The 13633-nt window shown below is 40.2% G+C and overlaps 1 protein-coding gene across 15 annotated transcripts in view; it reads right to left on the bottom strand.

Annotated features, from left to right (window-relative positions):
- SSH2 (slingshot protein phosphatase 2) overlaps nucleotides 1-13633 on the bottom strand; it is a 306939-nt gene that overhangs the window by 30513 nt on the left and 262793 nt on the right. For all 15 annotated transcript variants that reach the window (XM_078373915.1, XM_035303255.3, XM_078373908.1 and 12 more), the window contains 3 exons: nucleotides 12117-12210; nucleotides 11854-11982; nucleotides 1645-1691 (listed from right to left, as the gene is read on the bottom strand). In XM_078373915.1, the coding sequence (XP_078230041.1) occupies nucleotides 1645-1691; nucleotides 11854-11982; nucleotides 12117-12210 (270 nt within the window). The remainder of the gene's footprint in view (nucleotides 1-1644; nucleotides 1692-11853; nucleotides 11983-12116; nucleotides 12211-13633) is intronic.

The raw sequence follows: 13633 nt of genomic DNA, 5'->3' as shown, positions 1-13633 counted from the left end.
CCTGGCCAGAATTACAGAATTTTTAAAGCTTGATGACTTGGGAAGTTTGTAAAAAAAACATTGTCCCATTAGCTGGGCATGGTGGCGCGTGCCTGTAATCCCAGATACTCAGGAGGCTGAGGCAGGAGAATTGACTGAACCCAGGAGGCGGAGGTTGCAGTGAGCTGAGATTGCACCATTGCACTGCAGCCTGGGTAACAAGAGCGAAACTACGTCTCAAAAAAAAAAAAAAAAAAAAAAACAAAACACAAAGAAAACATTGTCCCACTCCTAAGGAAATCTTTTTTTTTTTTTTTTTTGAGACGGAGTTTAGCTCTCCTTACCCAGGTTGGAGTGCAATGGCGCGATCTCGGCTCACCGCAACCTCCGCCTCCTGGGTTCAGACAATTCTCCTGCCTCAGCCTCCCGAGTAGCTGGGATTATAGGCACGTGCCACGATGCCCAGCTGATTTTTTGTATTTTTTAGTAGAGACGGGGTTTCACCATGTTGACCAGGATGGTCTCGATCTCTTGACCTCGTGATCCACCCGCCTCGGCCTCCCAAAGTGCTGGGATTACAGGCGTGAGCCACCGCTCCCGGCCTTTTTTTTTTTAAAGACGGGGTTTCACCATGTTGGTCAGGCTGGTCTTGAACTCCTGACTTAGGGTGATCCACCCGCCTTGGCCTCCAAAGTGCTTGGATTACAGGCGTGAGCCATTGCGCCCGGCCTTAACTTCAAATCTTAAATTAAGCAACCAGATTCCCTCCCTGGAATTCTTTGTATAATCATTTGTGTTAAGTCCTGTTCCAAGTTCATTCTGCCAGTTATGAAATACCTTTCATGTGGGGAAGAAGTAGGGCATACTTTTATCCACTCATGATAAAGATAACTAGAAGGCTTATGGCTGAGAAAACAGGCAGCCAGCAACCATCACTACCTCTGAGTCCCAGCTGGTCATATCTCTTTCCACTAGGAAGAGTTAGCATGGCAAATTTCAGACCTGAGTTTCTCTTTTCTTATTGGGATGACCTGACTTCCTAAAGTGAATGAACTTCAACGAGAAACTTAGTAGGCATTAGATAAGGGAAGAATGGTAGCTTTTTTACTTGCTGAATGTTCACTGCAGTCTTGATTGCTACAATCAATAACCATGCTGCTTAGGGACAATTTTCTTAATATAGTAGGTCCTCTTCAGTTTCATAAGCTTGTCCAGTTCACATCTATAACCTACAGAGTCTTCAAGCAGTTTACTACACAGGATAGGGACTGAGTCTTGATTTATCTGTGGATCCCTAGCACCTGGCACTTTATCCCAAAGAAGATGCTCAATAAATGATGAATGAACAGCTCTGTGAGCCCAACATATGCAATTCTATGTATTCTTGCATAAAAGTAAAAATTTGATTTTAAACATCATCAAAGGTTTGCATATTTGTTTTTCAAAGTCTTTCAATTAAAGCAGCTGATATTTCTTGGGAGGTGGGGAATGAAACAGAGGGAGAATAGCTGTTCTTATTTTTCTTAGATTACATCTGATTAGAATCAGTCGGAAGCAACTCTTAAGATTAAAGTTACCCATTGATACCTCCTTGATGGGAAAATGTAAAGATAAAACAGGGATTTCTGTCACATAGGGATGTCAGCAAATACTTTGTGTGCTTACCCTCGGTTCTGTAAGTCCTCTAAGTTGGAGGCATTCCATTCTGAGCCCTGTGGAGCCAAAAAGACAAGGTTAAGGAGTATTAGAAAACAACCAAATACAATACTTGAAAATGAGTGAGGGAAAGAGCAGAACTTTCAAAATGAAGACTAATAATATCTACCCAGTGCCCTTTAAGTGCCAGCAACTTCATATGTTATCATATGTAGTTTTCACAAATGATAGAGTAAGAATGTTATTTACATCTTCATTTTTACAGATATAGAACCAACTCACAGAATTCAAATAATTTTTGCTCATGATCATAGAGCAGACGGGTCTTTAACCATCATCCAATTGAAATTAGACGTCTTCTGCTATTCTTGCTCATAGCAATCTGATATTTTCCTCTACAGCATGTATCACAATTTGTAGCTATATATTTATTTATGTGCTTGTTTTCACACTACCTTTAACATAAGCTCCTAAAGGGCAGGAACCAGCTCTTTTGTTCCCTATGGAAACCCATGCACCTTGCACAGTGCTTGATAAACATTTGCTGAATTTTCAGATACAAAAGCAGCATTATTATGTTTTGAACTACACCTTATTCCGAAGCTCACACTCTTTTTAGTGCATTAAGTTGGATCTGAGGAGTTAAAGGACAGAACATGTGTGTGGCAAGAAAAGAGAGTGAAAAAGCAGCTTCTGTCAAACAGATAAGGGAAACATGATATGTAACACTTTAAGATAGGGATAAATGGCAAATGTTGGAGAGGAGGTTCTGCAGATGATCTGGAGGATACATCAATTATTAATATTTTGCCACATTTGCTCTCTTTTCTTCTTTCCCTTTTCTTTCAGTATATCCTACTTTTTTTCCGCTGAACCATCTGAGAGCAATTTGTGAACCATGACACTTAACTTCAATACTTGAGCATGTATGATCTAAGAACATTTTCTTATATCATGATATCAAAGAAATGTAACATTAATACAATAACCTAATATATTATACGTTTTGATTTCCACAAATGTCCCCAAAATGTCCTTTATATATGTTCACTCAATCAATAATCATTTTTCACATTTAGTTGTCATATCTCTATCTTCTAGCTACATTTTTTTTTTTTTGAAACAGAGTCTTGCTCCATTATCCAGGCTAGAGGGCAGTGGTGTGATCTTGGCTCACTGCAACCTCCACCTCTGGGGTTCAAGCGATTCTCCTGACTCAGCCTCCCAAGTAGCTGGGATTATAGGTGTGCATCACCATGCCCAGCTAATTTTTGTATTTTTAGTAGAGATGGGGTTACATCATGTTTCCCAGGCTGGTCTTGAACTCCTGACCTCAAGTGATCCATTTGCCTTGGCTTCCCAAAGTACTGGCATTATAGACGTGAGCCACTGTGCCCAGCCTACTTATTTTTTTTAGAGACAGAGTCTTACTCTGTTACCTAGGCTGGAGTGAAGTGGCATACTGCAGCCTTGAACTCTTGGGCTCAAATCATCCTCCTGTCTCAGCCTCCTGAGTAGTTGAGGTTACAGGTATGCAACACCATGCCTGGCTAATTTTTTCACTTTTGTTTTTTAGAGATGGAGGTCTCACTATGTTGCTCAGGCTGGTCTCAAACTCTTGGCCTCAAGTGATCTTCCCCATGTTGGCCTCCCAAAATGTCGGGATTACAGAGTAAGCCACCACACCCCAGGCTAGCTTTAAAATAGTCCATCTTCTGCTTTCTTTGGGAGTGGAAGGGTCTTTCATGATATTGACATTTTTGTAGACTCCAGATTTGTTATCTTGGAGAATTCCCCACAACCTGTATATATTTTTTTCTGAGATGGAGTCTTGCTGTCACCCAGGCTGGAGTGCACTGCAACCTCTTCCTCCCGGGTTCAAGGGAGTCTCCCACCTCAGCCTCCTGAGTAGATGGGATTACAGGTGCACACCACCACGCCTAGCTAATTTTGTATTTTTAGTAGAGATGAGGTTTCTTCATGTTGGTCAGGTTGGTCTTGAACTCCTGACCTTGTGATCCACCTGCCTCGGTCACCCAAAGTACTGGGATTACAGGCGTGAGCCACCATGCCCAGCTGTATTTTTTTTTTGGAGGCAGGATCTTGTTATGGTGACCAGGCTGGAACTCAGTGGCTGTTCACAGGTGCCATCATTGTGTGCTACAGCCTTTAACTTCTGGCCTCAAGTGATCTTCCTGTCGCAGTCTCCTGAGTACCTGGGACTACAAGTGCATGCTACTGTACCTGGCTTGCATTCAATTTTCGAGTGCTTTTTCTATTCTTTTCCATTTAATATTTTGAGCATGCAAAACTTTTATGTGATTAAAAGTCAAAAGTTTATTAAAAAGTAAACGTAGAAGTCTCATTGTCACTCCTATCTCTTTAATTCCTATTGGTAACATTTTTATTAGTTTCTGATTTATTCTATTTTGAAAAAATATAAGCAAACATATAGCAATATATACTTATTGCTACTTCTTACTCATATTACCAATTCTTATGAAAAAGTAGTATGCTACACATTGTTTTTGTTCACTGCTTTCATTTTACATATATTTCATTTTATATATCCTCAAAACCAATACATATAACAGTTCATAGAAATCTTCCTTATTCTTTCCTACATCTGCATAGTACTTCATGAATAGTGATGTAATAGTTTATTCAACTTGTCTCCTATGAATGATATTTCATATTTGTGGAAGCAGGATTGCTGGGACAAAGAAAGAATATGGTTTTGTTAGACAATGTTAAATTTCCCTCCATAGAGGTTGAAGCAATTCTGTGTTCCCACCAGCAATGCATGAGAGCACCACTTTCCCCATAACCTTTCCAATAAAATGTGTGGTTAAGTTTTTGAATTTCTTCCAATCTGATAGGTGTCTCAATGTAGTTTCAATTTGCATTTCTCTTATGAGTAAAAGTGAGCAACTTTTCATTGTTTAAGGTCAATTTTCTGTCTCTGAGCTATCCGTTCTTATCTTCTAAAAAGGCAGACATTTTATTTTATTTTTATTAAATATATATATATTTTGAGACAGAGTCTCGCTCTGTTGCCAGGCTAGTGTGCAGTGGTGTGATCTCAGCTCACTGCAATCTCTGCCTTCTGGGTTCAAGCTATTCTCTTGCCTCAGCCTCCCGAGTAGCTGGGATTATAGGCGCGTGCCACTATGCCCGGCTAATTTTTGTATTTTTAGTAGAGATTGGGTTTCACCATGTTGGCCAGGATGGTATCAATTTCCTGACCTCATGATCCGCCCACCTCAGCCTCCCAAAGTGCTGCGATTACAGGCATGAGCTACCAAGCCTGGCCAGGGCAGACATTTTATAATAAGAGTTTACTCTTTTAGATTTAAAGGCATTAAATGGAATTCAGCATTAGAAAACTTAGGTTCGGGTTCTGACTGCCCTTCCTACTGTGGGGACATTAGGGCAGACTGCTTAACCTCTCTTTTTGTTATTATTATTTTTTGAGACAGAGTCTTGCTCTGTTGCCAGGCTGGAGTGCAGTGGTGTGATCTCCACTCACTGCAACCTCCACCTCCTGGGTTCATCAAGTGATTCTCCTGCCTCAGCCTCCCAAGTAGCTGGGGCTATAGGCATGTGCCACTATGCCCAGTTAATTTTTGTATTTTTAGTAGAGACAGGGCTTCACCATGTTGGCCAGGATGGACTCAATTGCTTGACCTTACGATCCACCTACCTCAGCCTCCCAAAGTGCTGGGATTATAGGCATGAGCCACTGCACCCGGCCAACCTCTCTGTCTTTATTTGTAAAATGAAAACACCCTTCCCATCTGAGTCCTATATATTTAATAGGTTCCTTTCCCTCAAATTATACATGCAAAGTTTTCCCATATTAAAATGGAAAACCCCTCTCTTTGTCATAAATCCTCCTGTAGACTCTGTTCTTTCTCCCTTTCCTACATGGCTTCATAGAAATAAAGTCAAATACTCACTTCTGGCTGGGGGCAGTGGCTCACTGTAATCGCAGCACTTTGGGAGGCTGAGGCAGGTGGATCATGAGGTCACAAGTTTGAAACCAGCCTGGCCAATATGGTGAAACCCCATCTCCACTAAAAATACAAAAATTAGCCAGGCGTGGTGGCACACGCCTGTAGTCCAGCTACTTGGGAGGCTGAGGCAGAAGAATCGCTTGAACCTGGGAGGTGGAGGTTGTAGTGAGCTGAAATCACACCACTGCACTCCAGCCTGGGCCAAAGAGTGAGAAGCCTGAATCCCAGCAATTTGGGAGGCCAAGGCAGACAGATACCTGAGGTCGGGGATTGGAGACTAGCCTGACCAACATGGAGAATCCCGGTCTCTAATAAAAATACAAAAAATTAGCTGGGTGTGGTGGTGCATGCCTGTAAACCCAGCTACTCGGGAGGCTGAGGCAGGAGAATTGCTTGAACCTGGGAGGCGGAGGTTAAGGTGAGCCAAGATTGCGCCATTGCACTCCAGCCTGAGCAACAAGAGTGAAACTCAGTCTCAAAAAAAAAAAAAAAAAAAAAGAAAGAAAGAAAAAAAAGAAAATCAAACACTCACTTTCTGTATTTCCTCATTTTTCACGTCTCAATCCATAGCACTTTGGCCTCTGCCATTATCAGTATTGCTGATGTTACTAATGACCTCTCCTAATTGTCTGTATTCTTATTCCACTGGCTTTCTCTGAGTATCTATCTGATATGGCTCATCATGCTTTCCTTTCAGAATTAGATCAGACTGTACAAATACCTAGTCTCATGCCTCACACAATAAAGAGGATCGACAAATGTTTGTTAATTGGAAGATCAAATGTGACCATTAGATGAAGCACTATGAAAACTGTCAAGTGTTGTATAAGTACTATCATATTACAGGTGATCTGTAATCTGGCCATTGAACTGGGAGATCTCAAGGACACTGTGTTGAAATTCCATTTAGGAAAAGGTCAGTAAGTGATGTACAGGCAAGGGCCCTGCTGGCTTGTTTTAAAAAACATGGGAGGTTCTGAAGGTTCTGCTCAACCTTAGAAAACAAGCTCCCACACCAAAGAAATAGGCAAGAACCATAACAAAGGACTTCAAGGAGGCAGATGCCAAACAATAGGCGCTGAGAGGTTAAACTAGAGCCAGTGAAATATGACCACCTCACTTCTTAATTTAAAAATCTAAATCCCTTGTGGAACTCTGTCCAGTTAGATGAAAATAACACTGATGTGATGGATAAAGTCCCTGGTTTTCATCTACCTGTCCAGAGAGAGTTCAACCTGACCATGTGAAGTGATACTTCTCCATAGGCAAATAAATTAAAGGCACTGGTTACTGACTCACTGAAGCCCATAAAAAGTGACTTGGGCTACAGTTAGGGCTGCTTCAGGTTCAATCTGAAATACCTGGAGTCCACTTGGTCTAATTACTTTTCTGTCCTCAATACAAATACCATGTATATTAGACTTCTGGGGCCCTTCACAGACTCATTTTTTTCCCTCATGTTTCATAGGCTTATGGTGACATAATTCTATGGGGGTTTCCATTATGTTCTATGTAATTAAGCAAAGCATATTCTAATTTTACTGAAGTGTAAAATAAAATCTTCGGACGATAATACATTTTAAAGTTAAGTTCATTTCTGTCTTTTACTCTGGTTCGCTTGCAGTGGTAACTGATTTCATGTTATCCTCAGGAAATAGCCTTGCTGGAGTCCAACTGTCCAAGTAAAGTAGAAGAGGACAGCACATTTATAGCAAATAAGGACTGTACTGTGGGAGTTCTGCTAAGATAAATATAACTTGACATAATATCTAAGGACTGGTATCTCTGTCCATATTTTATCATACTACTTCTATAGCCTCAATACTGTAAGTCACATTACTGTGGAACCTGGCATAAGCTCTTTATTAACTTCCTTCTAAAAGAAGTTTATGCCATACCTCCAATTCAGGGACAAAAATCATGAATATGATAAAATAATCCTTTTGATTACAGTCTCATCTGTTTATACACCCTCTGTTTCTCTGCATCTACAGTAAAGGTAACCAATTTGAGGCTGTTTTTTTTTTATCTTCAGGGGTACATGTGCAGGTTTGTTATATAGGTAAACTTCTGTCATGGGGGTTTGTTGTACAGATCATTTCATCACCCAGGTATTAAGCCTACTACCCATTAGCTATTTTTTCCTGATCCTCTCCCAGGCTGAATTTTTCTCTGCAAAGGAAACACTATTCACAAAAAGATTGTCTTTTGCGAAAAAGACAATCAGCAGTAAAAGTTTTGATTACTTTTTAAATTCATGAGCAAAATTACAGGTGATGTGTCTGACATACTCATTTGCCTGCTTTTCTGCAAATGGTCTCTGTCAACGTCTAGCTTTTTCTCAGCCAAATCCAACAGCCTCCAGAAGAGCTGCTAATACTGAAACTTAGTTGGGCAAAGGCTTCCAGCTCAGAGAAGTGATACACTTGTAAGGGTATAGAATCTCTTTTTCTAGAAACACCCTGGCTTCACACCAATCAATTCTCTCTTCTCAATGCAGCTTTTATTTAAGCTATAATCTACACTTTCCCTCTCCATATCAGCTGGATATTTTGCCCAATAAACAGATCTCTGTGCAGTATACTGCAGAGCTGAGTGTTCTTCCAAAGGGAGGGAAAAATCCTGTTGCCTCTCTACTCAATCTGGTTGAGCTCCAGGCATGGCAGTTACGCACAAGATGAGATGACTCTGCAGAAAATTACCACCACCACTTGCAGCTAGAATGCCTCTTTTTCCATGTCATTGCTGGTAAAGCCAGCAGGGCATAGACTCAATGGAGAAGAGACAGGGATTTGGACATAGGATATGGCAATGTAAACAAAGGGAGGAAGCCACCAAGGAACAAGTATAATAAGATGTTTAGACAACCTGTTCATGCATTTACTTTTGTTAAATAGGAGTGAAATTACAGGATTCCTCAATTTTGAAGTTTTTTTCTCCCTCCAAATAAAAATTCACAATGGAAAGAAAATGTCCATTTTCTAGAATATGGAAATATACCTAAGGCTGAAGAGATTTTCCTTTGTTCAAAAATATGTACATATACACACAATGCTGATGTGCAAAAAGTACATAGATGTGTATTTAAAAAGTAAAAAACTCTATGTGATACTCTTATAGTGAATACATGTCATAAATTTGTCCAAACCCATATAATATACAACACCAAGAGTGAACCCTATTGTAAACTATGGGCTTTAGTTTATAATGATGTGTCAATATAGACTAACGAGCTGTAACAAATGTACCACTCTGGTGGAGGATGCTGACCATGGGGGAGACTATGCATGTGTTGGGGCAAGTTATATAGGGAAATGTCCATACCCTTCACTCAATTTTGCTGTGAACCTAAAACTGTTTTTTAAAAAAATAAAGTTGATATATTTGTGTCTGTATATACACAAATATATATACATACATACATACATACATACATACATACATACATACATACATATACGAATAAAAGTAAATAAGATTGGGGCTGGGTGCAGTTGCTCACACCTGTAATCCCAGAACTTTGGGAGGCCAAGGCGGGCAGATCAGGAGTTCCAGTCTGGCCAACATAGTGAAACCCTGTCTCTACTAAAAATAAAAAAATTAGTCGGGTGTGGTGGTGTGCACCTGTAATCCTAGCTACTCAGGAGAATTGTGTGAACCAAGGAGGCAAAGGTTGCAGTGAGCTGAGATTGTGCCACTGTATTCCAGCCTAGGTGACAGAGTGAGACTCCATCTCAAAAAAAAAAATTGGAAGGCAATATTATATATAAATATTATATAACAAAAGATGATGGTGATTATCAGTCTTGATTAAAGAAGTATAATAATCTGTTGTCTTCTAAAATTTTTTTAAATGAACATGATGATGATGATTATTATTTTGAGACAGGGTCTTACTCCGTTGTTCAGGGTGGAGTGCAGTGGCACAATCATGGCTCACTGAAGCCTCAAACTCCCAGGCTCAGGTGATTCTCCCAATTTGGCCACCCCACAAGTGCTGGGTTTATAGCTGTGAGCAACCATACCTGGCCAGAATTATTTTTTTAATAAGAAAAAAACTCAAGACAGAAGATTATGCCTGACAATAATGAAATCATGGTATTTCTCTACTAGCAGAAATGCTCAAATGTATTTGTAGTTGATTAGGGAAATGTAATTTTAGGAAAATTAGATTTTTTTTCTGTTTACAATACTGTTAACATTGGCTTGCATAGCCTAAGATATACCACTTGAGGAAGGAGTAGTTCTTGAGTGGGTGGCACCAGAGACACAGGAAAGCATACATTAAATAAAACAGGTAGATCAGTCAGAAACTGTATTTCATATTCATCACGTCTGTATTTTTTTACATGTTAAAAGCCAAGCTCAATGGGAAACTTGACTCCCAAGTTTTCAGCTTCAGTCACATGAGCTCCTTTTAGCTACAGGTATTTGCCCTTCATAAAAACTAGTCTCAGTAAGACAGTTGGGAGGGCCCCATAGAATGAGTGACTCACAAGTTTTCTATAGATAACACAAAGATTCTTTCCAATAATATGAGAGCAGGATATATCTGAATCCTTGTGGAAATACACATAAGAGACAACAAAGTCAGGTACCTTTCAAATGGAAAGGCCAATGACGGTTTTGCAGTACGATCTATAACCAGAAATGGCAACACATATTGGTCAGTTATTTAATGGAAAAGAAGTTCCCCTCCCAGCTCACAGCTTTTCATGAGTAATTGCATAGCTAATATACCACTACGAATTATTCTAGACTCACATATCCTAGGGTGTCAACAAGTTATTTCAGGGCACAAGCCTTCAAAGGCACAGTCTGAGTGCCTCATGAAATAAACTCGAATATTCAGAGTGAGGCGGATCCAGTTGAGTCAATTCCTTGCATTTACTCCCCTTTTCTTCTGGTTTCCCAGTTTCTAATCATTTCACAGTTCATAAATGTCCTCAAGAAGAGAAAGGAAGTAAAAATCAAACCAACTGATTTAGTTCCTTGTAAGCATTTTTGGTAAAAGTGTGCGGGAAGTGGACACAAAATGAGGTTTTGGCATTCTCCACTGATTTTAATTATTCTTGTTAACTTTGTTCCCACTACATGTACAGATAAGAACTAAAACTCTAACATTTGAGAGAAAAATAGATCTTAGGATTTTTCGAAGCTTTCATAATCTACCTGTTAGGTCTCCTTGGGCTAATTACAAGGTCACTAAATGTGCAGGAACCATGAAGAACAATTTTTAGTCACCAATTTTTTTTTGGTAATCATAAAAGTAGAGACTCAAAGTATAGCTATAAGGTTTTGTATGTTTGAAGTGGTAGTCTCTTGTCTCTCAGTTATAGTAGCTCCCACCAGCTCTACTCAGATATATCAGACCTTAGACACATTTGCAGATTTGAGAGTGACCTTCAAGGCTAATTAAGGCTAATTAAGACTATTAAGACTAAGGATCATCTATGTAAGACTAATTTGGTGCCAGGTGCTCATGCCTGTAATCCTAGCACTTTGGGAAGGCCAGGTAGGCAGATTGCTTGAGCTCAGGAGTTCGAGACTAGCCTGGGTAACATGGTAAAACCCCATCTCCACAAAAAATACAAAAATTAGCTGGGGGTGGCACATGCTTGTGGTCCCAGCTACTCAGAAAGCTGAGCCACTATACTACACCATGTACAACAGAGAGAGACTCTGTTTCAAAAATTAAAAAAGAAAATGAAAATAAAAATGAGGGCCAGGCATGGTGGCTCACACCTGTAATCACAGCTCTTTGGGAGGGCAAGGCAGGTGGATCACCTGAGGTCAGGAGTTCAAGACCAACGTGGCCAAGATGGCAAACCCCGTCTCTACTGAAAATACAAAAATTAGCCAGGTGTGGTGGTGTCGCCTGTAGTCCCAGCTACTCTGGAGGCTGAGGCAGGAGAACTGCTTGAACCCAGGAAGCGGTAGTTGCAGTGAGCCAAGATTGTACCACCTCACTCCAGCCTGGGTGACAGTGAGACTCCGTCACACATACACAGACACACACACAGACACACACACACACACACACACACGTAATAAGATAATTGATGAGGTTTGGGTTTAAGTACTTTTGTCTTTAATGTAAGTTACGTTTTATTTATGTATAATAAAATTTAACAATTGCTCCCACCCATGAGTCCATATGGGCTAGCTTCAGTACACCACTTAAAGTGGCCTTAAAACTTACCAAAAACACATGCTCAAATATCTGTGTAGGGCTATCCATTTGACCAAGGATCACTATCATTTCATTGTCTATAAATTCCTTGAATTCCCGCAAGTTGCACACCATTTGCATTTCCAACTCTGTTCTTATCTGAAACAAAGATGACATATTGTACTCATCTCTTAAAGACCCTCTGTACTTTCAACCATGCACTGTTTCTAGCCCCACACCCATTGTTATCCCACTGCTAGCCTTGGAACAAATGAGGAATCAAGGTCTCTTACCTCTTTGGATGTAATATTCTCCAAATCCTTCTGCATCATGATCTCCCTTAATTTGGTTTTAATTAGCCTTTCTGTTCGTTCACGTTCAGTTGGTCTGAGAAGAGAGAAATGATTTTTCTTAAGCAGAAATTTGACTAAATTCATTAATGTACCATTTGATTAGGTTTCCAATCTAGCAAACTTTGCCTCTATTACCCTCAAGTTCATATTGTAGAAGCATGGCAAAATAAAATTCTATTTTAAAAAGTGTATTAGTTTATTTTCAGAATGTACAGGATTTAAACATGTTAGAAGTTATTACTCTGAAGAGGTTTTATATGTGTAAAGTCCTTAAATACATTAATGTATATAGATCATGAGGGAGCAAAGATAATTTGGGTATACTGAGTGTAATACTTTAATGGAGCACCATATCCATACTTTTTCTCTTTAAGTATCCCTGAGTATCACTTACTGAGCTAGAATACCCAGCTGGGTAGACCAGTAGTATGACCTACCATGGAACTAAAGTCTTCTGTGGTTTAAAATGCCACCTTATGCTGATAAGTCATTGTTGTGGTTCTAGAAAATGGGAAAGAAAGAAGAATGATCCTGCCTTCTTCAATAAGGCAAATCCTCTCCCAAAATGGGTTGCAGAGATCAACTACTTAGAGCAGTGGTCCCCAGTGGGTACTGGTCAGTGGCCTGTTAGAAGCTGGGCAGCAGAACAGGAGGTGAGGGGCGGGCAAGCATTACTGCCTAAAAGCCTCCTGTCAGATCAGCGGCAGCATTAGATTCTCACAGGAGTGCAAACCCTGTTGTGAACTGCACATGCGAGGGATCAAGGTTGCATGTTCCTTATGAGAATCTAACTAATGCCTGATGATCTGCGGTGAAACAGTTTCATCACGAATCTATCCCCACTCCACTGCTCCCTGTCTGTGGAAACTGGTCCCTCGTGCCAAAAAGGTTGGGGACTGCTGACTTAAAGAGTACTTTCATCCAGAATGCCTTCCTTTTAATGACAACTCTCACAGTATCTCTGTGAAGTAGTTATCTTCGTTTTACAGGTAGAGGAAACAAACAACTGAAAAGCTAAGTGAACTGCTGATAACCACACTGAGGCACAAGAATTAGAACTCTCAGCCCAGCCTAATGCTCTACCTAAAGGATTATGTCACTTCCTTTAGTCTTCTGACTCTCTTAAAAATAAAATCACCCTTGGAACTTCAATATGAAATCAAACTAGGTAGCAGACTCTCCAATTATTAGAAAGGTAGTGGTTCAATGTAACTAGATACTTCTCCTCTAAAGCATTATTTCGGATTATGCGAAATTTGAATGAGGCTGACAGAGAGTACTTTGTTTGATCTCCTCCCCAACCCATACCACCTACTCAAGAAAGGAATCTGGCTCTGCACCTCCTTATTTGGAGATGAAAATGGACTAAGCCTTCAGGCATCCTGCCTGCCCTTGCTGCCTACAGCCTTATCACTGGCTGTAAAAATAGCTTTGGTAATCTCCAAAGATGGATGCTC

This window comes from Callithrix jacchus, chromosome 5 (assembly GCF_049354715.1).
Source record: "Callithrix jacchus isolate 240 chromosome 5, calJac240_pri, whole genome shotgun sequence".
Lineage (NCBI taxonomy): Eukaryota > Metazoa > Chordata > Mammalia > Primates > Cebidae > Callithrix > Callithrix jacchus.
Note: the sequence above shows the minus strand (reverse complement) of the source record. Positions and strands in the feature narration are given on the sequence as shown.